This window comes from Sorex fumeus, unplaced genomic scaffold, assembly GCF_029834395.1.
Source record: "Sorex fumeus unplaced genomic scaffold, SorFum_2.1 ptg000011l, whole genome shotgun sequence".
Classification (NCBI taxonomy): domain Eukaryota; kingdom Metazoa; phylum Chordata; class Mammalia; order Eulipotyphla; family Soricidae; genus Sorex; species Sorex fumeus.
Genome location: NW_026606068.1, coordinates 6,752,257 through 6,778,139, shown reverse-complemented (window position 1 = coordinate 6,778,139; position 25,883 = coordinate 6,752,257). Strand labels below are relative to the sequence as shown.

At 52.2% G+C, this 25,883-nt stretch overlaps 1 protein-coding gene and 2 pseudogenes across 1 annotated transcript; 1 reads left to right on the top strand and 2 right to left on the bottom strand.

The window, feature by feature from the left end:
- Positions 1 to 5,953: 5,953 nt before the first annotated feature.
- On the bottom strand, positions 5,954 to 6,828 carry LOC130020349 (general transcription factor IIE subunit 2-like; annotated as a pseudogene).
- Positions 6,829 to 10,100: 3,272 nt separating this feature from the next.
- Positions 10,101 to 11,576, top strand: LOC130020279 (ubiquitin carboxyl-terminal hydrolase 17-like protein 6). Its single transcript, XM_056110884.1, has one exon. The coding sequence runs from the start codon at positions 10,101 to 10,103 to the stop codon at positions 11,574 to 11,576; it is 1,476 nt and encodes a 491-aa protein (XP_055966859.1).
- Positions 11,577 to 20,862: 9,286 nt separating this feature from the next.
- LOC130020278 (transcription initiation factor TFIID subunit 12-like) lies at positions 20,863 to 23,376 on the bottom strand (annotated as a pseudogene).
- Between the last annotated feature and the right edge of the window lie 2,507 nt (positions 23,377 to 25,883).

The following is a 25,883-nucleotide window of genomic DNA, read 5'->3' as shown; positions in this document are numbered from 1 at the left end:
CCGGCTTCTGCCGCATCTACCAGTACTTCTGCTCTTCTCTCTTTGAGGTCTTCCTTGATCGCATCTCTGCACTGCTTTGCGAGCTCGGACGTTAGCTTGCGGTTGCCTGAGGCATGCGCCAAACCACGCTGGCGAATTAGCTCAAGAGTTTTCGAAGATAGGCGATTTTTTATGGCTATCTCTCTCTTGGCATTCCTCGCACATTCATGGAGGTGCTGAACCAGTCGATCATATTCCTCGTCAATGTTCAAGATGCCGCTCTGTTTAACGTTCATTGATTTAAAGAAGGCCTTTGATTCTGTTGAGATGGAAGCGGTCATTGAAGCCCTAGCCAATCAGGGCATTCAAGCCCAATACATCAGGATCCTCCGTGAGCTGTATTGCGGATTCACTACCAGGATCTCACCATTCTACAAAGAAGTGATCGTTGATGTCAAGAGAGGGGTGCGGCAGGGTGATACCATTTCACCGAAACTCTTCAGTGCCACCCTCGAGAACATCATGCGACGACTGGAATGGGAAGGAATGGGAGTGAAGATAGATGGTCGGCAACTACACCACCTCCGCTTTGCTGATGACATTGTTTTAATAACACCAAACATCAGCCAAGCGGCACAAATGCTGGCCGACTTTGACCGTGAGTGTGGAAAGGTAGGACTACAGCTGAATCTTACGAAGACAATGTTTATGAGAAACAGCCTCGTTCCTGATGCCCCATTCGCTCTCAACGGAACGACCATCTCCGAATGCAACAGCTATGTGTACCTAGGTCGAGAGGTCAACATGACAAATGACCTGGCACCCGAGCTGCGCAGGAGGAAGAGAGCGGCTTGGAACGCATTCAAGAGCGTCGAAGAAATAGCTAAGAGGACGAAGAACCTCCGGCTCCAGGCACATCTCTTTGATTCCACTGTTCTTCCTGCATTAACATATGCCTCAGAGACCCGGACCCTATGCAAACAGGATGAGAATGCTATTCGGGTCTCCCAAAGAGGAATTGAAAGAGCTATGCTTGGAATATCATGTTTCACTCAAATGAGAGAAAGAATCCGGAGTTCTGACATCCGTCGATGATCAAGAATCAGGGACGCTGTCTCATTTGCCAAGGTGTCGAAAATCCAATGGGCTGGTCACGTAATGAGATTTAAAGACGACCGCTGGACTAGAGCTGTTACCGACTGGATTCCACGGGATGTCAAAAGACCGCGTGGCCGCCCACCTTCCAGATGGTCAGCCTTCTTCGTCAAGATCATGAACGATCGGTTTGAGGCCCTTCATTTTCCTGGAGCGAACAGATGCCATTGGGCTACACTAGCATGCGACAGGGACAAATGGAGACGTTACTGGTGCCCGCTCGAGCAAATCGACGACTAACGGGAAGTTAAGTGGTAAGTGATTAAAGTGATCTCATAAGAAGAATATGGCCCTTGGACCTCCAGAACTGTGAAGAAGTCGCTCTTGCTAAGGGCTCCTTCACTGGGCTGCACAGTGGCCCCTGTGCGTGGGGACTGGTCCAGGCCATCTTTACCCTTTCCTACAGCTTACAAATGAGCCCGCAGAGAACAGCTGTTCTTGTCATCTTGTCTGACACAGGACAAGAACACCAAGGGGAGATTGGAACCAAATCACAAAAGGACACACACAAAACCTCTGCTGGGCTGGTTTGGGTGGACAATCGGGCACCATAGAAGCTATTCTGTGAGGAAGCACTAGGCCAGACTGTAAATACCCATCTGAAGGGGCGAAGGGCTGGCAGCAAGAATGCCCGGTAATAGTCCGGGAGAGCGGTCATTCTGGAGAGACAAAGAGGAGATTGGAAACTATGGACAGACATGGGAGGTCCTTGAGGACACCCGGATTGGCACCTTGGCAATGCACTGTAGTAGGGGAACTGTACCATATTCCTAGAAATAGAAACTTGAGAACAAAATAGTGACTTGGGAGCTGGAGAATGGTCAGATTAAAGAGCCAGAATGATAGCCGAGATAAGTACCAGGAGGTTCACTCCATGGCTTGGAGTCCAGCCACACATGCTGGGGGAGAAGGCAGCTCAGATAGAGAGGGAAGCACCAAGTAAAGGGTGTTGGGAGGACCCTCCCAGGATGAGAGACGCATGCTGAAAATAGACTATAGACCGAACATGATTGCCACTCAATGGCTCTTTTGCAAACCACAGCACCCAAAAGGAGAGAGAAAACAAACGGGAATGCCCTGCCACAGGGGTGGGGTGGGAGGGATGCTGGGAGCCTTGGAGGTGGGGAATGGGCACTGGGGGAGGGATAGATACTCAATCATTGTATAACCGAAACCCAAGAGCAAAAATTTGTAAGTCTACAACTGTACCTCATGGTATTTCAGTAATAAAAGTTTAAAAAAGAGCCAGAATGTCCCATCTCTTTTACTATGCATGCAAACCATTACACAAACCTTGGTGAGTTCCCTCCTGGCAGCACAGCTGGGCATCCAATGATGGAATATGCCTAGAAGATGCTGTTCCTCAGATTCTGCTTTTGTGAAGACACGGTGGGTCCAGAGAGAGCTGCAAGAGGTGGAACTGACGGGACCCCTGGGCAAATCTCAGCCCGACCCAAAGGGATGAGGGCGTCGGCAGCAATTTGCGCCTTTAAGACCTGGGACATTCTAGTTCATTTTAGATTGTTGGACCAGACAACTTTCATCACAAACTGTTGGTCACAAACACAGGCTGGGGGGTCACCCACGGCCTCTGTGTCGGGGCCTCGTGTTGTGAAACTACCCCTCGGTCCTTCTTTGAGACCAAGACGGGCTTGGGAAGGGGCTGCACCTGTCTTCCTCACCCGCTCCCTCGCCGTGTCCTTCGCTGCTATCTGCCTGTGCCACATGCCCGGCCTGTCCTTCTGCCTCTGAGTCCCTTTCTCCTGTTCCTCCTGCTTCCACGGTTTCCCGATGATGTCGGGCTAATCGTGCTACTGCGTCTCAGTGATGCGGTTCTGCAGACTCTGGAGGTGAGGGTCTCTTGGGGATCTTCCTCCCAGGCCTCACGAGATGCCACTTGCTCCTGGGTTTTTGGAGAGAACAGACATGGTCCATCCTCATTCTCTGAGGACTCCGGGGGGCATAGTCAGGCTGCTTTCCCAAGAAGTACCATCTAACCTGACGCGCAGCTGTTTCCTAAGTGTGCCTGGGCCCGAAATCGTGATTGCTGCAGTGCTGACTCCAACAGGGGAGGCTGGGTTGCCATTTTTATGTTCTGTTGGCATGCAGGGAGGACCAGGGAGGGCCAGTCAAAAACAGAGTGCTGCCCTTCTGCTCTGTCACACGGGCACCAGCGCTCAGTAGCAACCTCATCTTGGGCTTTCCTGGACCAATGCAGCAACTTCCAAGTCTCAGTCTCAGAGGCACACCCTCAGACGGGTGCTCTCCAAGGTACCATCTCATAGGGAAACTCTCAGAGGGATGCTTTCAAAGGGATGCTCTTCCACTTCTGGAGGGGTAAGGGCTTTTACGAAAGTGAGAAAGGTGGGTGCCAGACAGGGTGAGGCAGGCCTGCCTGGGTCACTGGGTAGGACTAGGGTGCGCCCAGCTTGGTGTCCACACTCTCTCTGTGTCTCCAGGGAATGAGAAAAGGCTATTTCTGCTGTGTGTCCTGGGAGAGCCTTACATGCTCATGGCCTGATAATCTCACTCCTCAGGATCGTTCTGAATAATCCCAGACTTATCTTTGACTCCCCCTTTCTGCAGGGAGGCGACGTGGGGTTGAGTGACCCAGAATAGACCTGACAGGTCCTCAGCTCTTTCCTGGTCCCTTGTTGGCAGAGCCCTCTGGGCTCCGTGCGGAACCCCTGCTGATTTTTGTCCCACTGTCTTCGTCTGAGTTTCTGTGTGAGCAGGGGCACCTTAGGGCTCAGCAGAGAGATTCTACTTGTCTTAGGGGCCCCTTCCCTCCAGCTCCCTAGGTGTCTGTATTTTGGGCACCACTTCCCTTGAAATCAGAAGCTTTTGAATGTAGTCCCACTTGTTTATATTTGCTCTGTTTGTTTGGTCAATGCCTTGACTCCATAGAGATGCATCTAGCGCCAATGTCATGGAGAGTTCCACTCATGTTCTCCTAAGATCTTCTCAATTCAAGTCTAATTGATTTCGACTTACTTTTGTGTTTTGTTTCAGAAAGGGGCCTGAGTTTATTTTTTTTGGCATGTGGCTGGCCAGTTTTCTCAACATCACTTGTTGAAGAGGCTTTCCTTGTTCTACTCACATCTTCTGCCCCTTGATCAGATTAGCTGTCTGTATACCTGAGGATCTGGCTCTAAATTTTAGATTCTAACCCACTGATCTGAGTCAGTCCTTTTTTCCTGTACCATGATGTTTTAATTACTAGAGTTGTGTGGGACAGCTTGAAGATGCACATCCTCTTGAAAAAAGAACGTCTGATGTTGTGCCTTTGTCTCTCATGACGTTGAACATTATGGACTGCAGTGCCATGGGAAGGTTGTCCTTGGCACACACCTCTGTCCCACGGGAGAGCAGGACATCGGAGACTAATTTTATGGAAATTCTGGCCAACTCCTGCCAATGAAAGACTCTGAAGATACCCCAGGAGCCATCCTGTCTATGGAATGAGTTACTTTGTCACAGATAAGAAGTAACTTGGGAGGGGCCAGATGATTAGACCTCAAGGTCCCCATCACATACCCTGTTGACCTAAGTAGGTGACCTGATTGGTCACCCCCAATCCCTGTTCCCACAGGGCACAGGCAATCAGCATAACGCTGCTGCCCCTTCCCAGAGGTCAGCTGCAGAGAGGCCCTTGGCTGGCTTCCAGGGACACATGATAGAGCCATAACACCGGTCATCTTGCAGTCCATCGGCTTCTGTTGCTTGGGTTACAAAGAACCTGAGGGGAGAAATTGCAGCAGTACTGCTACTCCAGACTCTGCTGGACTTTTCCAGAGCACATACCTAGTTTCTGTTGAGGTAGAGGTCTAAAGAGTAAGTTCTCTAAAGCAAGTTCAATCTAGTCTCCATCACAGATGGGAAGCCGGATGTTTCTCTTTGGAAAAAAGTGGAGTCAGGTCCCTCCCTGGGCACAGGGCCAATGGGTATGGGTGTTTCCAGGTCATGAACCAAGACAGCTTGAGGCTAAGATAGTTCCAGTGACCCTCAGAATGGTCCATGCTTGTGGCAGTCCCATTCCCTCCAAAGAGGTCATCATTTCATTTCTGTTTTGAACTTTTTTAAAATTGTTTTTAATTTTAATTTTTATTTATTTTTGCCTTTTGGGTCACACCCAGTGATGCTCAGGGGTTCTCCTGGCTCTGTGCTCTGGAATTACTCCTGGCACATCTCGGGGGACTCTATGGGGTGCTGGGGATCTAACCCAGGTCTGAAGCAAGCAAGGCAAAAAAACGCCCTCCCCACTCTGCTATCACTCCAGCCCCCTGCTTTTGAAACTTTAAGGAGAAAACTATACAATCTCAAGGTCAAGCATACTGTGCAGTGGGACACTGGGCCAATGGGTGACCAGGATTTTCAGGTCTCTGAGGTCCCCTTGGGATCAGAAGATGGGTGGGGGAGCTGACATCTCAGTCTCATGGTCACCCACACACAAAGTCCAGCAAGATGGTTTAAACAGAGAAACTTTTATTCCTAATTGAAAACACGCTACATACTAAGCCAGTAGGAAAAAGGATTAGCTATACTCAATTCCCGTTCCCTCCACATGCCCCGTCCACAGGGCTGCGTGGTCAGGCGACCCCTGTAGCTCAGCAGCTTCCCCCAGGAAGTTCCAAGGTTCAGCGTAGAGGACCAGGTTTCCAGAGCACAGTTGCTTCCCACGGGCTCCTGCCAAGGTTTGACTGTGAGACGCTCCTCTCCTCAGTCAGAAGAAGGTGAGAAGGAATGCGGTCATCTCCAGGTCACGACTCCTACAGCGCTGGTGATTCTCTGGGTGACTCAGCTTGGCCAGCACCGGCCACTACTTCCCAGGCGCCGAGCTCGAGCACTCCTTCAGCACTCCCGCCAAGTGCTCGTTCTGCATCTTCCAGCTCTGCTTCTTCTGCACAGCGGGCTTTGCACTTCTCTGGACAGGGGCCACTTTCTTGGCTGCAGAACCCTGCATGGAGGAAATACCCCGATGCCTCAGGTACTTTGCAATGTTCTCCTCATCCGTGGAATCCACAGGTACACTCCTCCACAGTTTCTGAAACTCCTCATCGATAGACAATTCACAGCTCTTATCGTTGAAGAAAACAATTTTCTTCTTATCAGGTCGGTTGACAACTAGTATCTGGTCCCCTAAGGCCTCGAGAGCCTTCTGGGCCTTGGGCAGTCCCTCCTCTAGGTCTTCCAGAAGAATCCCTCCCAGGCCTCGCTGCTCATGCTGCTGTAAGAGCCGGAGCAGGCCCTTCTTACCTTTCAGGCTGTGCTTGGGCTTGAAGGCATACTTCCCGTTGATGGCTTCAATTTTGGGATTCTTGACTAAAGCCTCACTCGAAAGCCACTGTCTCTGTGTGAGTCCGATATCTAAATGCTGTATTTCATCCAGAATTTCTTCCAAAGTGAGAGGGTGTGTGTCTCCTCTCTGATGCCGTGTTTTATGTGATTCACGATCTTCGCAAGAAGACCAAACTTATATCCAGAGCTTCCCGACAAAGCTTTCACGTTCAATGATCTGTTACTCTGATCAGAATTTTGGTTAGTGCCTGATGAACCTCCTTCTTCGAGTTTTGCTTTCTTCTTCTTTGGTGATGATGATGATGAGCCGGCAGTTCCTGATCTGTTTTCAACACCAGAAGTGGGAAGAGCTCGTTTTTTGAATAGCTCCCGTTCTCTCCACAGGCTTGGATCCATCATGCTGAGCCAGGAAGCCTCCCTGCCACAGTGGGTTGCGCTCAGCTGGACAGGCTCCAGGGATGCTCTTCTAGGTCCTGATGGGGAAGAGCTTTCATGCAAACCTGGAGGGTGGGTGCTAGACAGGGTGTGGCAGGACCTGATTGGGTCACCTGGTGGGGCTAAGGCGGGGCCGGCTTGGTGTCCACACCCTGTCTGTGCCTCCAGGGCATGAAAAAAGACACTGCTGCTGAGTGTCCTGGGAGAACCTTGCATGCACATGGCCTGTTGATCTCAGTCTTCAAGGCAGTCCTGAACAATCCCAGACTCCTCTGCAGCTCCCCCTTCCTTTTTCTTTCTTTCTTTTTTTTTTTTTTTTTTTTTTTTTTGCTTTCTGCAGGAAGGCAAAGAGGCTTCAGAGTTAGCCAGTTGAGATAAGCTGCTGGTGTCAGCACCGGGCAGGCGGCCTTGGGCGTGGGGCACCCGTGAGGTGTGGGTTCAGCTGCCACATGAAGCCTCATGAGCTGCGGCTAATCCTGAGGGACCAGCGGCAGCTGCTCTGCTCCAGGCCTGTCTCTGCTGGGGCCCAGGAGTCCCAAGCACCAGGGTTCTGTGGTCAGGGGCTCCGGGCCCAGCTTCCCACGTGGGCGGGTGAGGTAGGAGAAACCCAGGTGGGCATGGTTGTAGCCTGTTGCTGGGAAAGTAGCAGGAGCTGTGTAAGGGGAAGCTGCGGCCTCACTGTTTGCAAGGGCAGGGGTTGCCAAGATCTATCTCAGAGGTTAATCCTGGCTCTGCAAGGAATCATTCCTCTCTCTCTCTCTCTCTGTCTCTCTCTCTCTCTCCCTCTCTCCCTCTGTCCAGTGCAGGGCCAGGCCATGAGTTTCCCAGTCCTTGCTGAGGCCCTGGTCTCTTCCTTCGGATTCCCTTGATCTGCTTCATGAAATCACCTAGAGATAGTAAAGTGGACTCCGGGGTCACCTGACTAAAAAGAACAAAGGAGGCAAGCCGGATGTTTCTCCCTGGCAAGAGCCTGAGGCCTTCGGAGTCTTCTGGCAGCGGATTGGGTGGGGCTGTCAGGGCAGGGGAGCTGAATGATCGGGGGTCTGGGAAACAGGGGACCCGCTGATGTCAGTTCCCTCTGGGCTGCAGCCAAGGGGCTACCGTGTGGGTCCGGAGCTGCTGAACCCTCAGAGCTGAGAGGGTGGGGACTCCTGATGGGAATTGCAGAGCTGTTTCTCTGCCCAATTCAGGGGCTCAAGGACGGGCCTCAGTTTCTCCTGGCAGGCTTCTGGGGGAAGTTCCATCTCAGCTGACCACTCTGCATATCCTAAACCTTCCTGCAAGACACCCAGCTTCACTTTATTGTGCAAAACTCCTTGGGGCTGGAGAGATAGCACAGCGGGTAGAGCGTTTGCCTTGCACGCAGCCGACCCGGGTTTGATTCCCAGCATCCCATATGGTCCCCTGAGCACTGCCAGGAGTAACTCCTGTGTGCAGAGCCAGGAGTAACCCCTGTGCATCGCCAGGTGTGACCCAAAAGGAAAAAAAACTCCAGGAAAAACACCACTTAGATCAGGACCAAGCCCCTCGTAGCACAACTAGACTGTAGCTGGGAGGCGTTTACCCCACGTGCCCAGCCGGGGTGGTTCCCTGTGTCTCCTAAGGTCCTCTGAACCAACAGATCTGTTCCCGAGAAGGAGTCTTCTTGTCCAGAGAGTAAGCAGCGAGGCCAAGAGGGAGCAGTTCAGTTTGAAAAAGATCCTTTTGGCAGGGACAAGTTTCTGGAAGAAGCCAATCAGCACGGTGCCTGTAAAAGACCTTCAGATAGCAGCCGCCCCAAGGAACGTGAGCATGAAGGCAAGAAGAGAAGAAGGGAATAGAGGCGCCTCTCTGGGAGCATGAACTGTGTGACTCAGTGATCGCACCCAGGTCAAACTTGATCTGCAGCAACCAGAATGAACATGAAATCTGAAGAGTCAGAACCCAGGGCTCCTTTTTATTTCGAGAAATATGGGGGTGCAAACTCTACTGCCATGGGGGTCCCCTACCACACCGCCCTGCGACATGGCAGAGGAAAGGAATGTGGCTTGTGTGTAATTTCCTTTCCTATTGGTTTAGTGCATTTTCAGTGAGGATTAAAGGTTTCTGTGTTTAAAACATCCGGCTGTGATTTGTGTGTTGTGTGACCATCAGACTGAGACATCAGCTCACCCTCCCATCTTCTGATCCCAAGGGGAACTCAGAGATCTGAAAATCCTGGTGGCCAGTGGTCACCGGCATTCCCCCTTCAGCCAGGTAACCCCAGTGACTGCGTCAGTAAGGGTCCAGATTTCAGAATAGCAACAGGAAGTTACCAACAGCTGCTTGTTTCCGGAATCCAAATTCGCTGCCATACTCCTGTCCTGACTCCACCGTCTCAGGACGGACCTCACCAAGGTAAGATCTGCTGAAAATGCTGGTATGTGGGTTTTGTGACTGAAATCTCCTGGCATTCATGGAGTTGAGATGGGCTACCCCCGCTGACTTCCTAATACACACGGAAGCACTGGCCGTCACCCCTGGAACCAACTCCACAGCACCCTGTAAGCGCTACTCCGGCCTTGCTTCAGGGACCCCTAAATAAATCTTGAAAGAGATCAAAAACCACAGAAAAGCTTGGACCCATGCATGGCTGAACAGACTGGGTAAATTGGAGAGTTGGCCTGTGTCCTCCCAAGCAGAGCCCCTAGCAGCCACGTGCTTCCACCATCCAAAATCGCCACCATCCCCTCAGCATGACTCTAACGTCTCAGGATGACCGAACCAAGATACCACTTGATCACTTGATCAACACACATCCTGTTACTCATGCATTTGCTCGAGCAGGTGCCAGTAATGTCTCCATTCATCCCAGTCGCATGCTAGTGTAGACTGAGGAGGTGCCACGCCAGTCTGAAGGGCCTCTGGAGACACAGCACCCCAGGGGTCCAGTGGCCTTAGGGCCTCTGTAACTGGCCAAGCCCTGTGGTTGCCACACCCTGCTGTGGCCAGCCTCTTAGGGGTCATGTGATCACAGGGGGTGGTCACACACCCTACTCTCCCTCAACCGGATTGGACAAGTTGCAGATTGGTGGGCAGAGCCTGTGCTGGGCGGGGCTGCATCTACGTATTTAGGGACTCGCCTGCCAGGGTGCTGAGCTTCTTTCCAGCGCTCTGCCAAGGGAAGTCGACGTTCTGACGCAGTCTTCATCGCAGAGTTCTGGAGATACGGAGGCCCCTTCTCTGCACTGAGCAGCTTCCACTCAAGCCAAGAGATGGCACAAGCCGCATCCTGGAGCAGCAAGAACGCTGGGGTCTGCAGCGACGCACTCCTGACTGAGGCCGCCCCACAGTTGTGGCCCACGACTTCCCAGGTGGGTCTGGCTCTGCAGGGCCAGGGGCGGGCTGGCGCCAAGGCTCTCCCTCCCGAGAGGAAGACAGGACGTGCGGTGGGAGCCGGGCTGCGGAACGTCGGGAACAGCTGCTATGTGAACGCCGCCCTGCAGTGTCTGACCTACACTCCGGCCCTGGCCAGCTGGGCAGCGTCTGGACTTCATCGTGGCACCCACGGCCAGCGGCCCTGCTGCAGGGCATGCGGGGTGCGGAAGCACATCAGCCAGGCCCTGCGTTGCCCCGGGGATGTCCTCACACTGTGCCCATCGCTGCTGGCCGGATTCCACAGGCAGCGGCAGGAAGACGCGCACGAATTCCTCATGTCCACGGTGGATGCCATGCAGCAAGGCTGCCCACAGGGCGGCGGGAAGAGGCCAGCCGACATCCCGGGCATCTTTGGAGGCCGCTGGCGGTCCCAGGTGCAGTGTCTGCGCTGCCTGGCCATCTCCGACACCTTTGAGCCTTACCTGGACGTGGCGCTGGACGTGGGAGCGGCTCCGAGCGTGGCCCAAGCCCTGCGAGAGCTGGTGAAACCCGAGCGACTGGAGGGGCCTGACGCCTACCTGTGCGGCAGCTGCGGCCAGAAGACGCCCGCCACCAAGACGCTGACCCTGCACGCGGCCTCGCAGGTCCTGATGCTGGTGCTGAAGAGGTTCTGCCAGGACGGCGGCGCCAAGCTGGCTGGCCACGTGAGCTTCCCCGAGTGCCTGGACGTGGGAGGCTGCACGTCGGAGCCCCAGGAGGGGCCTCTTGTCTACGTGCTCTACGCCGTCCTGGTGCACACCGGCTGGACCTCTCTCGGTGGCCACTACCTGTGCTACGTCAGAGCGGCAGACGGCCAGTGGTACCAGATGGACGACGCCAAGGTCAGTGCCTGCGACGTTTCCCACGTCCTCAGCCAGCAGGCCTATGTCCTGTTCTACACGCAGAAGGCCGAGTGGGACAGAGGCGGTGGCCATGGGCGCTGGGCCGGGCCGGAGGGGCCAGGCTGCGTGTCTTCAGCGATCCCCGGGGACCTGCCGGGCCACCCTGCCTGCGAACTCGAGCCCTCGGTGTTTGGGCACCCCGAGCTTGGCGAGGACTCTCCTGGCATCAGCCTGGACTGCTGGAGGCGGCTCCAGGAACAGAGCCGGCCCAAGCCGCCACCCAACCTCAGGAAGACGGACGCCACCCTGCCTGCCAACGCCGTGGTCATCCACGGCTCCAGATACGGGTACGGGGCGCCCCGGGAGCAGCCTGCACCCCCGAAAGCTGCCCCAGAAACGTGTGCCACGGCCGCCAAGAGGAAGGGCAGGAAAGGCCAGAAAAGCCAGCGGGTCCTGCACAGCCTTCAGCTGCCACGGGGGCCCCGCCTCTGACAGCCCAGCAGCGCCGGACTCAGCCTGGCCCCAAGTGCCTGCGATCTGCTGCCTGCGGGACGTTTTTCCTGTGACCCAGACACGGCTGGACGCTTCCTCCTCCTTTGACTTTATCGGGACACCCAAACATAAGACCTGGGGTGGGGACCCAACTTCCAGCACTCAGAGCTGTTCTCCGGGGAAGCCTTGCAGGCTGCACCATCTTCCTGGTGATTTATAGCTGTATACTCATTGTTTGTTATTTTATGCATTTGATTTATAACTTTGTGTGATCCTAGACATTTTAATAAAATGATTTTTATAAAAATGCACTGGCGTAATTCTTCTCTTTTCTTGGTTTGTTTTGTCATGTTGGGGCCACATCCAGCAATGCTCACTACTTCCTCCTGACTCTGTGCTCAGGGATCAATCCTTTATGATTGTATGGACTGTATGATTCACGGGAGTGAACTGGGGTGGAAAGTGTGCAAAGTGAGTTCCTTTGGTTCCAGGATCAATTGCAAACAAATTCATGTAGCCAAGCCCACCATATCACCCTCCCCATTTGGCCAAATATCTGTAATGCCGATGTTCTGAAATATGGAATCTTAGATTTTCTGCACCATCTTGCTCCTTGAGCTGTACAAAAATGACCAACCTCACAGGCATTAACCCAAAGAAACACACCAGCTGTATACAAAGTGTTTGTGACTTTATATATTGATTTATAACTTTTATATGATCCTAGACATTTTAAGGAAAATGACTTTTATAAAAATGTGCTGGCATACTCTATTTTTGTTTGTTTTATCATGTTTCGGGAAATACCCCGCAGAGCTCACAACTTCCTCCTGACTATGCTCAGGGATCTACTCCTCCGATCTCATGTAACCATGTTAATCAATGCAGGGACTGAACTGGGGGCGGAGGGTATCGTGCAAAGTAAATTTTTTGTCCTCTGCACTGTATCTCACCAGTCTCAACTGAAACAAAAAATCAACAACAAAAAGACCAAGCTTCACACGACGGCTACTAGATGCTTCTAAATGAATCCCATTTAGCCTAGAATTTCTCACAATTATGTGGTGAAAGCTGGAATCTAGGTTTTCCCGGGCCAGCATATTCCTTGGGCTCCACTAAAACACTCATTTCACACATCTGCCTAAAGAAACACACCCAGTAATAGAACGTACTGGCCAGTTCTCGTGTTACCTGACCTGTTTCCTAAGAGGTCTTGAGGGCGGCAAAATCAGGGCATCTTGGCAGCTTGTGGGAAAGTTTCCCTTTTCTGAGAACCACCTCCATGTGGCCAGTTTCAGAGCCGACTTGGGAGTGTGAAGCTTCCAGGAGGTATGGTGAGAAGTCACCGCACTCCCTTTTGCTCTTTTTGGGCAGACGGGAGGAGTGTGTGCAGATGTGGACATAGGTGCCAACCTGCTACCAGGGGGCAATGTGGAGCACAGTCGGCTTTCCAAGGCTGTCACTCCCTGCCACACCACACGAATGGCCCTTGTATTGGGTTTGGGTTGTGGCACACCTTGGGCCGCTCAGGATTTACTCCTGGCTCTGCACCAAGGGATCCCACTAGCTGGAGCTCAGGGAACCCTGTGGATTGCTGAGGCTCAAACCCAGGTCAGCAGCATGCAAAGCCAGCACCTTCCACACATTAATATCGAGCCCCACACCACACAAGTTTACAGGAGCACAACAGTTTTTGAAACAGCAAATACCTCCTAAATCTGTTGGGATTGAGCTTGGAGAAGAAGATAGAATGGTTGGCCTGAGAAACCAAAATGCTGAAATAGCTCATGTGGGTCTGTCATACCTGCATGGAGGGAGGAGTGTGGGAAGATGGTGGGAAGTACAGAGACTGGGAGTGGGAAGTGGCGCCATCAAAGGACTGAGCTGTGACATCGTGCAAGTCCGCAGGTCTGGATAATTTTGCAAATAACCAGAGGTCTCTGGCCATTGCTTTTGGTAAACCTTGGGGTCCAGGTAACCTCTGATTAGAATTGGGAACAGGGTGAGCTGTTTTCCTTCTCTCTCTCTTCCTCTCTCTTCCTCTTTCTCCCTCTTTCTCTTCCTCCCGTCCTCTCACTCACTATCTATTCCTCTCTCTCTCATCCTCTTACTCTACCTCTCTCTTGTTCTGCCCCCCAGGATGAGCTGGAGAGATATAGACTGATCAAGTCAGCTCAAGCCCCGACTTCATAACCCACCCTTCCCACAGGCAGCCGTCAGGTTGCACCTGAGCCCACTTGTCCTGGGTGGTGTGGGAGTTGATTGCCGCTACCTGATTTCTCACTTGATCATTTGATCACTTGACATCCCGTTACTCTTCGATTTGCTCCAGAGGGTACCAGTGATGTCTCCATTTGTCACTATCGCATGCTAGTGTAGCCCAATGGTGTCTGCTCATTCTAGGAACACAAAGAGCCTCAAACTGATGGTTCAGGGTCTTGAACAAGAAGTCTGACCATCTCGTAGGTGGGTGGCTAGGCAGGCTTTTGACGTCCGGTGGAATCCAGTCGGTAACGGCTCTAATCCAGCGGTCATCTCCAAATCTCATTATGTATCCAGACCATCTGATTTTCGATGCCTTGACAAATGAGACAGCTACCCTGATTCTTGGCCATCAATGGAAGTGTCATGCGAAGGGTCCTCACCGTGTCCTAGAAACGAGCCCAAGGAAGGAGGCAGAGCAGGGCGGGCCCTAGCAAGTCACATGCAGAAAGAAAGAGCTGAGGGACCCTCACGTCTCTTCTGGTCACCCACCTGTCTCCCCCTGCCTTACTGCAGAAAGGGGAGTCACAGAGGAATACAGGATTGTTTTGTACCATCCTGAGGGTGAGAGTAACAGGCCATGGGCATGCAAGGCTCTCACAGAACATAGCAGGAATCTTTTTTCATTCCCTGGAGGCACAGACAGGATGTGGACACCAAGCTGGCCCCACCCTATCACTACGTGGTGTCCCAGCCAGGTCCTGCCACACCCTGTCTAGCACCCACCCTCCAGGCTTGCATAAAAGCTCTTTCCCATCCAGAACTGGAAGAGCATCCCTCTTGGAGAGTCCCTTTGAGCGTGTCCCTCTGAGAATGTTCCTCTGAGCACGTCAGTCTGAGAGCAGGAAGAGCGTCCAAGTGAGGTCTGGAGGTTGCAGCATCTTTCTGGAAGCCAAGACTCAGGGGCTCTGCCCTGGCCCTTTCCCCCAGCTCCTGTCTTCAGGGAAGAAGAGAGCTAGAAGCATCTTCCTGAGTGTACCAGAGCACTGCCAGGTACCGCCCAAAAAACAACCAAAAAGATCTTCTCCAGGAAGCGAGAGGGAGGAAGGAGGGGAAGCAGCAGGAGTGAGGCCCTGACACCCGGGTGGGTGGGCAGCTGCTATGGCCCAGCAGGAGGAAGCCCTCACTCTGGGGAAGAAAACGAAGAAACTGGAGGAGGTGCTGAAGGTGGGCAGGCTCGCAGAAAGGGACTGTTTTCCAAAGAATTACGATGCCTGATGTACGCATTTGGGGATGACCAGAATCCATATACAGAATCAGTGAAAATTCTCTAAGACATCATCATAGAATTCATTACGGAAATGATGCACAGAGCAATGTCCATCAGGGTGCAAGGCCGCGTCCAAGTGGAAGACATTGTCTTCTTGGTTCGCAAGGACCCGAGGAAGTTTGCTAGGGTGAAAGACTTGCTTATTGAGAATGAAGAAGTAAAATGCACTAGAAAAGCCTTTGTTGAAGCAAACTGCATTGTGACACCTTGTCCTGTCAGACGCTGCATTATCTCTAGGGAAGCCACAGCTCACTGCATTCTCCGTAGGAAGTTCTTGGTATCGAGTCATAAAAATGAAATTTGAAGGGAAGCATTTTCAATCTTGATTTTCAGTCTTCAATGATACAATGATCAGCAAATCTTGAATTTCCAGTTTTTAGACACCTGGACTTGAATTTCTTGGCAGTTTTAGCAATGTGTAAATTGAAATATGTTTTTAAATTTTTCATTAAATCACAATGATAGTTACAAAGCATTCATGATTGACAAACTTTGTAATTCTACCTCATGTTGAATCAATTACAAAGGGGGGGGGGGATATAAAACAAAAAAAAAGAAAACAAAAAAGAAAGCCTTGTGTGCAGGTGGCTGTGCATAATCTCATGTCTCACTTTGATCTCCAGATCATCTCAGACTCTCCTGTGGCTCCCCCTTTTCTAATGGGCCCACCATCCTCAGGCTGCAGCCTGGGATGTCTGCATCAGGTGGTGCCTGGGTTTCTGCTCTCTCAAAAGCTCAGAGCGTGTATGTCAAAGAAATGTGTTCTCAGGGCTAGGAAATCTGAGTTTTATTACTTCCCAGCAGTCCATTACCCGGTGGGGTGGCCAGTCTGGGTTTCTCCTGGCTCTCATCCACCCCAAACAAACCCCAGCCCCCCCACCCTTGGGAGGTGGCCCAGCATCCCAGGTTGGGGTGGAGGGTTCTGTTTCTACATGCCCATTCCGGGGACTGTAGCCGTGTGTCCAGCACACCACGCCCCTGGCAGGGACACTGTCCCTGCCCCTCCCCAGGCAGGCAGAGGCCGAGGACATGGCAAGGGGCTGGGACAGGCACTGGAACCTGACCCTGACGCAGGGGCCCAGAGGGGATGCTCAAACGCAGGCCTGGGTCTCCAGGCCCCTGCACGCAAACTGGTGTGACAGTGAAAAACACGGGTTGTTCAGGGCCCACAGCCCCTCCTCACCCTGCCCATCAGCATCTCAGCTTTCCTCCCCATAGACCCTGACTCTGATAAACTCAGTGACAGCGTCCTCTCTGCCCCTGGGCATCTGAAGTCCAGTTTTATTTTTTCAAATATGGAAACATTTATTCACTTTCTAGTGCCAGTGACCCAGGCTGCAGGTTCCAACCTCTGCATCTACTCAGCTGCTGCTATTACCTTTGCTGCTACGGGCTCGGGAGGCAGGTGGCAGGGGGCACCCTGAAACCCTGAAACAAAGTGACACAGTGACACAGAGGGAGGGATCAGGAGGGACCCAAAATAAATGCCATCTGAGTGGGGTCCCCAAAGTTGTGAGGCCTTGTGGGTAGTCTGGAAAGAGGGAACTGCTCCTGGGTGGGGCATGTGACAGTTCTGCCTCTGGCCCTGGCTGGAGGGTCCCCAACCCCATGGCTAGAGATTTCCTATCACCAAAACACACACACACACACACACACACACACACACACACACACGACCAGCAGGATGGTTTAAACAGAGAAAGCGTTATTCCTCATTGAAAACACACTGAACCATGTGAACTGTACAATTCTGAGGCAGAGAGGGGGCCCTCTCTCCCTAAAGCTCTTTCTTACTTTGCTACCCTGCCAAGCATGGAAATCTCTCTCTCTTTCTCTCTTGGTGCCAGAACTGGCCAGGCCCGAGTTTCCCAGTCCTTGTGAGTCCTGGTTTCTTCTTCTGATTCCCTCCCTCTGCTCAGTGAAATCACCTCAAGAGGGAGAAGTCGACCCTAAGGTAACCTTGCTTAGAAGCACAAAACAGGCAGGCCAGATGTCTCTCCTGAGGTCTCGGAGTATTCTGGATGCAGGTGTGGTGGGGCCTGTAAGGGGATGGGAGTTTCAGGGCTGGGGATCTGGACACAGGGCAGCTGCTGGTGTCAGTTCCCTCCAGGCTGCAGCCAAGGGGCATGCCTGTGGGCCCGGGGCTGCTGGATCCTCTGAGCTGAGAGGCTGGGGGTCTCTGGCTGGGAATTTAGGAGCTGTCTCCTTGGCAGTCTTGGGGGCTGAAGAAGGGGGGCCTCAGTTTCCCCTAGCTGGCTGAAGGGGGTAGCTCCATCATAGGCGACCCCTCTGCACGTCTTAAACCTTCCAGCCTGTCCTGGGGCTCTAGCTGGTCAGGGAAGCTGACCCTTTCCTGAGACCCTAAACACTGCCCCAGACCTTAGGCTCACAGAGATAAAGAGATAAGGGGCAGGGCAGAGAGATAGGGTAGGGGTGGGCACTTGCCTGTCACAGCGCTGACCAGGACTCCTCTCATCCCATAGGGTCTGAAATGCCCTTCTGGAATGATCCTAGAGTGCAGAGGTCAGGAGCAAGCCTGAGCACAACCAGCTTTGGCTGAAAACCACCATCAGGAAAGCTAAAGGGGCAGTGCCGGCCTCTGCGCAACTAACAACCTAGAAGTCTTGGGGAGAGCCGGGAGCCTCAGTAGGAGCAGAGACCTGACCTCCCACGCAAATGGGTCCTGAGCCAATAAGGGGTTTAGGAGCCCTGAGACCCTGGGGCTCACAGGAGAACACCAGAACCCAGTTATCCCCAAAACACCCAAGGTGAGCCTGCTCAGTCCCACAGTCCTCCCTCCCCAGCCGGGGCATCCTTTTCCTTGACACTCCACAAACCTATTTCCACGTCTCGCGTCTTGACCAATATCCTCATCCCTGGAAGTACTGAAGGGCCAGAGACTCCTGGACAGAGCTGCCATCTCGGTTTTGGCATCCTTGGGTGCTCACCCAAAGGGGGTGGCATAGTGATATCAGAGGAGCAAGAAGTACGTCCGAATAGCGTCTCTGCCCTTCTGGGTTCCAACGCCTGCGCCTCCAGAGGCAAAGCACTAAAGGGCTGCAAGCAGCCGTGGCCTTTTCCAATCTGTGTTTCCTCCCTTCCCCAGTGCCCGCGACCCTCTCAAGTCTCCCCCAGCTGTGGGCTCAGATGGCCAGTGATGTTGCCTTGTGTGAGATCAAACTGTGGGCTGACGTTGTGTGTATTCAGAGGCCATGACCAACTCCGGAGCATTCAGAGGCCCATGACCAACTCCCGAGCAGAGGGACGGGGGCCACAGACTGACGGTCAAAGAAGCCCATTAATGCGGAGCTGCTGGCACATGCATAGAACGTCTGAAGGGTTCAGGTGTAGGATGCACATAGGTGTGGCTGAGCATTTTGAGGTAAATTGGTGAAGCGTTTCTGCAGAGACAATTCTCTTGGGGGGATTGACCCAAGGAGGCACTCTGTTTCCTGGGGGGACATATATTCCTTGCTTTTCCCTTCTCCCAGCTACTAGTACATTGAAACACTCAAGTTTACTTAAAACTTGCAGGTAATTGGAGAAACACAGTAAAAGTTCCTGATTCCAAAACCTAGTTCTCTGGGCTCCGTGGGCAAGGCTGCAGGTCTTCTACTGTAAACCCGACTAGCTGCTCAGGCCTAGTTTAGTCCTTCTTCCCCACGGGGTCCTGTCCCTCAAGTCACAATGGTTTGCAGCAGATCGTGCTTTTAGGCTTCCTGGATTGTCCCATTTCAATGCCTGGGTAGCTTCATTGCTCGCCCTGGGTCCATCCCAGTCCCACAGCAGACCTCCATTTGTGTGGTGTTAGGAACTATAGAAACCAAGGCCTGAGTCAAGGAATTATGACGATGTCCAAGATCTATCTCAGAGCCAATCAACTCCCAAATACTAGCAGCACAGCATTAACAGGCTCTCTGTGTTTAAGAAAAGAGCACTGCTCTGTAGTAAGCTCTGAAAAGTCTCTATGGGAAGGAGAAATGCAAATAATTCACTTCCCAATCTAGAGTCTCCAGAAGGTTTTGACTTAGTAACTACTACAGGGAAAGGTGAGAGATCAACTCAAGGCATTAGGGGTGCTCTCCAGAGCACTGTAAGCTTTTCTTGGAGAAGGTCAAGGGGCAATTCACTGAAGCTTAACACACTTTCGTTAATATCCGACAGCCCAGGACCCTCTGCCGCTTGGAAACTTGGGACAGAGAAGGTGGCTGGAGGTCTGTCTCCTCTGGGGTCCCACTTTTCCCTGGATTTGGGTCCTTTCGGCTGCCCTGCTCCTCTGTCACAGTGCACAAAGGAGAGTAGAAGTGGCCTGAATGCAGCCTCAGGTTCCCCCCGGCAGGACAGGTGCAGCTGGGGATTAATCTCACGAGTAGGCAGTGGCCACATGCCCCAGTTCCTAGCTGATTTTCTTGGTATCCTTTTGGACCATACCTGGCCTTGCTCAGGGATCGCTCCTGGCAGGGTTTGAGGGTCCTATGGGTGCCTGGATCTGTTGGGACATGAACCCGTGTTGGTGCTCACAGCTGACTTGACCCTGGTCCAGCTGGGCGTTCTTGAGTGTGGGGGCCGAGGGGGCCAGTCAGAGAAGGGGAGGTCACCACCTGGGGCTGCCGGCCCTGCCCCCACTCTTCAGAGCCTGCGCAGCACCAATCATGTTTTCTTATTTTATACCCAACCCTCTATTTCCAACAATCACTCATGGAAAAGTGACTGTTTCTATATAAAGTGACGTCTTTCCTGCTGTGTGGATAGGGAAAGGTCCCCTGGGAATATTCTTTTGGGACATAATAAAAATTTCAGATTCCTCCTTCTTAAGTCACTAAAGGCATGAAGATCACGTTCTTTTCATTATTTTATTTATATAAATGGAGAAAAAAGGCACATAACCATTGATAACATTCTGGAAATAACTTGTATTATAACAATTTTTAATATTAAAATCAATAGATTAGTATTAAAATCAACATTGAAATCAATATATCTATCAAACCAATTTATCGTTCTCAGTTCTAAAAGCTGGGCCAAAGCTATTGTGGCCGGCTGAGGGCACTGCGGCCAGAGCTCCCATGGGCTGGTCAGAACAATATCATTTCGACACTTTCAAAATCAAAACCCCTTGGAGAGGAAGAATTGAAGCACTTGACCCCGAGAAGGTGGGTCCCCCAGAAAAGCAGGGGCCTGTGAGGTTTAATAATTCCGCCGTGGGGCCCTGTGGCCTCTCTCCTAGTTTCCAACGGGAATCACTAATCCGGTCTGGAAAGTGCATTTCTGTGGGCTTCTCAGGAGTCCAACCCTCACTGAGCACCTTCAAAGACGAGGTCACCATGGACATGGATGGAGTCATTCCACAGCACAGGGTCCAGGCCTAAGGGAAGAACGGTTAAAGCGAATCAAGGAGCAGATGCAGAGACTTGCCATTTCCCTTGCTGGGAGAAGAGCTAGCAGCCCCTGTCAGTCCTTCCTGCCTCTAGGCAGATGGCCATCCAAAGGCGTTCGCAACCTGCTGCTTTCTTCTGGAAGAACTTGGATTCTGGGTGCTGTCTTGGCTCCAGGCTGCATTGAGGCACATGGTGTCTGAACCCCGAGGCGGGAAACTGGGTGCGCCTAGAGTTTCCGATCTCGGGAAGAACGGTTTTTATTTTTTTCAATTAGTAATTTCTTTATTCTGGAAAAGCAAAGCAAAGGATGAGATAGCCGAAGTTTCAGCTCAAGTCTCTCCCAATATTGTCGTCCATTCCCTGACCTTTCCGTGTGCTATTTCTTGGATGTTTTCTGGATCAAGGCCATTCTCTGTTTGTGAGCTTCTGCGGTACAAGCTTTTTTGTAGGGTCGGCTTTCTTCAGGGCCAAATCCTGGGATCCACATGTTCCACCGGCGCTCTAGATGAAGCTGGACATCCTTCACCTCCAGAGTGCTGGACGTGCGATGCCGAGCAAGTTGGCAGGCGGCTGTCGCCACACTCTCGATAAAGTCATCAGCAATCTGCAGCAGCATCTCTTCCACACCTTCGTCTAATTCCACATTGGGATCCACCTCTCTTACTAAGTCCTGTAACTTCTTCTTGGTCAATACCTGGCTGTTTCCAGGGTTTAGTCTCCCTCCTCTCCCAGGAGTACCCCGTAGTTTTCCTTCTGTAGTACTATTGGCCATGGAGCCTTGTGGAGGGGTGCTGGCTGGTTCCGGTTATATGGATGAGAAATTGGAGAGGTTGAAGAGGACTGAGGGGCCAAACTGGTTGCTCAGAGGAACACGCTCAGAGGGACGCTCTCAGAGGAAAGGTCTCAGAGGAATGCTCTTCCAGTTCTGGAGGGGAAGAGCTTTTATGCAAGCCGGGAGGGTGGGTGCCAGACAGGGTGTGGCAGGACCTGACTGGCTCACTCCTTAGGGCTAGGGCAGGGCCGGTTTGGTGACCATACCCTGTCTGTGCCTTCAGGGAATTAGAAAAGGTCACTCCTGCTATGTATCCTGGAGAGCCTTGCATGCTCATGGCCTGTTCATCTCATGCATCAAGACAGTCCTGAACAATCCCAGACTCCTCTGTATCCCCCCCCCCCCCCTTTGTGCAGGGAGGTGAGTTGGCCTCAGAGTTTGCCGGATGGATGGGATTAGCTGCCGGTGTCAGCTCCATGGAGGAGGCCTCAGGCGTGGGGAACCCGTGAAGTGTCGGCTCAGAGGCCGCCTGGAGCCTCCTGAGCTGTCGCTACTCCTGAGGGGATTGGCAGCAGCTGCCCTGCTCCGGGCCTGCCTCTGCTTGGGCCCAAGTTTCCTGGGCACAGCGGTCAGTTTTCTGGGCCTCTGGGCCTAGCTGCTCGGGGTGGGCGGGCAAGAGAGTAGGGGCCCAGGTGGGCCTGGTTGGAGCCTATTCCTAGGTTAGGAGCAGGAGCTGTATAGGGCAAGCTGCGGCCTCGCTGACTCTTTGCAGGCCTTGGGCCACTGGGGGCTGCGGTGGAAGGTTGGGAATAGCAATTCTGGGGCACAGAGTGGGCTCTCTCTCCCGGAATCTCTTTCTTACTCTGTTATCATACCAAGTACTGGAAATTTCTCTCTCTCTCTCTCTCTCTCTCTCTCTCTCTCTCTCTCTCTCTCTCTGGGCCGCGCTTGAGTTGCCCAGTCTTTGCCAAGCCCTGGTCTCTGCTTTCTGATTTCCCCTTCCACTCCCTGAAATCACCTCAAGAGGGAGAAGCAGACCCTGTCCACCCATCTGCACTTCCTAAACCTTCCTGCCCGTCCTGGGGCTCTTGCTGGTCAGGGAAGCTGACCCTTTCCTGAAGACCATAAACGCTGCCTCAGACCTTGGCTCACAGAGATGAAGAGATAAAGGGCAGGGCAGAGAGATGGGGCAGTGGTGGGCACTTGCCTGTCACAGTGCTGACCAGGACTCCCCACACCCCATAGGGTCTGAGATCCCCTCTGGCCTGATCCCTCAGTGCAGAGGCCAGGAGCAATCTGGAGTATGTGCTGCTATGGCTGAAAACCACCATCAGGAAAGCTAAAGGGGAAGGGCCAGCCTCTGCAGAACTAACGACGTAGAAATCTTCGGGGAGAGCCAGGAGCCTTGGTGGGAGAACAGACATGACCACCCCATGCAAACGGTCCCTAAGCCAACAAGTAGTCTGGAGCCCTGGGATCACGGTGCTTTCAGGAGTACACAAGGACCCAGTTTTCCCAGAAACCCCCGAAGATGAGTCTGCTCAGTCCCATGGTCCTCCCTCCCTAGCTGGGGCGGCCTTTTCCTTGAATCTCCAACAAACCTATTTCCACGTTTGTGCATCTTGACCAATATCTTCATGCTTGGAAGTACTGAAGGGCCAGAGACCCTGGACAGACCTGCCATCTTGGCTCTGGCATCCTGGGGGGCTCACCTGGAGGAGGTGGCATAGTGATGTCAGAGGTTCAGGAAGTGCAGCTGACCCTCCTCTCTGCACCCTGCCCTTCTGGGTTCTGACCCCTGGGCCTCCACAGGCGGCAGCACCAAAGGGCTGAAAGCAGCCGTGGCCTTTTCCAATCCGTGGTTCCTCCCTTCCCCGGTGCCCGCGATCCTCTCAAGCTCCCCCCAGCTGTGGGTTCAGATCTCCAATGATGTTGTACTGTGTGAGATCAAACTGTGGGCACACAATGTGTGCGTTCTTTTGCCCAGGACCACCTCCCCAGTAGAGAAACAGGGGCCACAGACTGATGGTCAAAGAGCCCATTTGAGCAGAGCTGCTGGCAGATGCATGAAACATCTGAGTCGTTCAGGTATGGGATGCAGTTGGTGTAGCTGATCATTTAGAGGTAAATGGGAAAAGCGTTTCTACAGAGACAATTCTCTTGTGGGAAGGAGATGTTCTGTTTCCGGGGGGATAAGTATTCCGTTGCTCTTCCCTTTTTCCAGTTTCTCTTACATTGAAACATTTAAGTTTACTTAATAGTTGCAGCTATTTGTACAAACATAGCAATAACGACTGTTTCCAAAACTTAGTTCTCTGGGCTCTGGAGCAAGGCTGCTGTGCTCCTACTGTAAATCTGAGTAGCACCTTAGGCCTAGTTTAGTCCTTCCTTCCCCACGGGGGTGCTGTCACTTAAAGCACAACGGTTGCATCAAGATCATGCATTCATGCATTCTAGATTGTCCCATTTCGATGCTTGGGTAGCTTCAATGCTCACCCCCATCCATCCCAGTCCCACAGCAGGACCTCTCTAGTTACGAACTACGGAAACCAATGCCCGAGTCAAGTAATTATAACAATGCCCGAGATAGCTCTCATAGCCATTCAATTTCCAAATACTAGCAGCACAACATCTATGGTCTCTCTGTGTTTAAGCATAGAGCAGTTCTCCGCATAAAACTGTGAACAGGCTCTAGGGGAAAGAGAAAAGCAAATAATTCACTTCACAGTCTCCAGTCTCCAGAAGATTTTGACTTAGTAACTACTACAGGGAAAGGTGAGAGATCAATTCAGGGCATTAGAGGTGCTCGCTAGAGCACTGTAAGCTTCTCTGGGAGGAGGAAAATCAGCAATTCACTGAAGCCTAAAATAGTCAGTGTTAATATCCAACAGCCCTGGAACCTCTGTCGCTTGCGAACTCGGGACAGAGAAGGAGGCTGGAAGGTCTGTCTCCTCTGGGATCCCACTTTTCCCTCAACTTGGGTTCTTTCCGGCTGCCCTGCTCCTTTGTCAGCACACTGAGGGGAGCGGATGTGGCCTGGAGGAAACCTTGGGATCCCCCAGCAGGAAAGGTGCAGATCGGGATTAATCCCACCTGTAGAGGGTGGCAGGGAGCCCTGGATCCTGTCTGAGATGATTTTTGTTTCCTTTTTGCCACACCTGGTGTGTGTAGAAATCGCTGCTGGCAGGGTTTCGGGTACTGTATGGGCCCTAGCTCTGTTGGGACGTGAACACATGTAGGTGCTCAGGGCCGACTTGACCCATCCTGACCCAGCCAGGCGTTCCTGAATGTGGGGACAAATTGGGCTGGCCAGAGAGGGGGGAGGTCGCTTCCCGGGGCTACCTGCCCTGTGCCCACTCTCCAGAGCCTGCAGCAGAAACGATCTATTTTCGTATTTTATACGCAACCCTCTATTTCCAACGATCACTCATGAAAAGGGAAGGCTTCTCATTGTTTCTATTATAACACGGCACATTTATTGCTGTGTAGACACCTTCTAGGCAATCCGAGGTGGGTCCCACAGAAACACAGGAGCCTGTGAGGTCTAATGATGCCCCAGTGGGGCACTTCAGCCTCTCTCCTAGTTGCCAACGGGCCATGTTCTTTGGATACACACAGAAAGACCATTAAGGCTATGCTCCTCATATTTGGGAGGTGATTGACTCTGCACTATATCTACTCCTGGGCATAATTACTTGGTCATAATTACTTGACTCAAGCTTCAGTGTCTGTAGTTCCTAAGACCCCAAAAGGGAGGTCCCACCCTGGGAATGGGATGGACCCGGGGCGAGTGGCAAAGCTACCCCGGCAGAAATGGGACCTTCTAGAAAGTATGAATGCATGGTCTTGATGCAAGCAGTTACAACTTAAGAGACAGGACCCCCATGAGGAAGAACGAGCGGAGCTGGTCGAGGTCTTCCTCTGGGATAGATGGTAAAAGCCTTGCTTGCTCTCAGAGCACAAAGAACTAAGTGTTAAAAGCCTTGATTGCTCTCAGCCCAGAGAACTAAGTTTGGGGATCTTTATCTCTTACTGTGTTTGTTCAAACCACTGCAAGTATTAATAACTTCTACAACTAGAGGGAAAGATAAAAGCAATGTAGATGTCCTGGGATACAGAGGGTCTTATTGAGTTGATCTCCCCAAGAGAATTTCCTCTGCCTAATACTTATCTCTGTAAATATCAATCACACCTATGTTCTTACCTCAACCCTCCCCCCCCTTAAGATGATCTATAAGTAAGCTAGCAGTTCTGCACTAATGGAGCCATTTTCACCCTGGGCTGAGGTCCCCCAACACCCCTCTCCCTGTCTCTCTATTGTGGAGGCCTGGAAGGTAGGGAGTGTATTCTTGGCTACCTAAAGCACACTCCTCTCAGCAGCAGTCCCCGCATTTTATTTTCTGAACTCACAAAGGACACGGATTCAAGAGGAGCATATCTTCATTTTTTTTCTTTTTAAACTGTGCCCACGTCATAGGTCCAGGATGACCAGAATAAAACCCAATGTGTAATATAAAGAGGAACAGAACACTCTTGTAAAAGAGGCTATAGGTGCTGAAACAATATTGAACTCTAGCACTTGGGGCATTTAGAGAAGCAGTCAGAATACCAGGGAAGAGACCAAC

Bases quoted from the DNA above. Each gene is read 5' to 3' on its own strand.
- LOC130020279 (XM_056110884.1), top strand. From the start codon at position 10,101: ATGGCACAAGCCGCATCCTGGAGCAGCAAGAACGCTGGGGTCTGCAGC.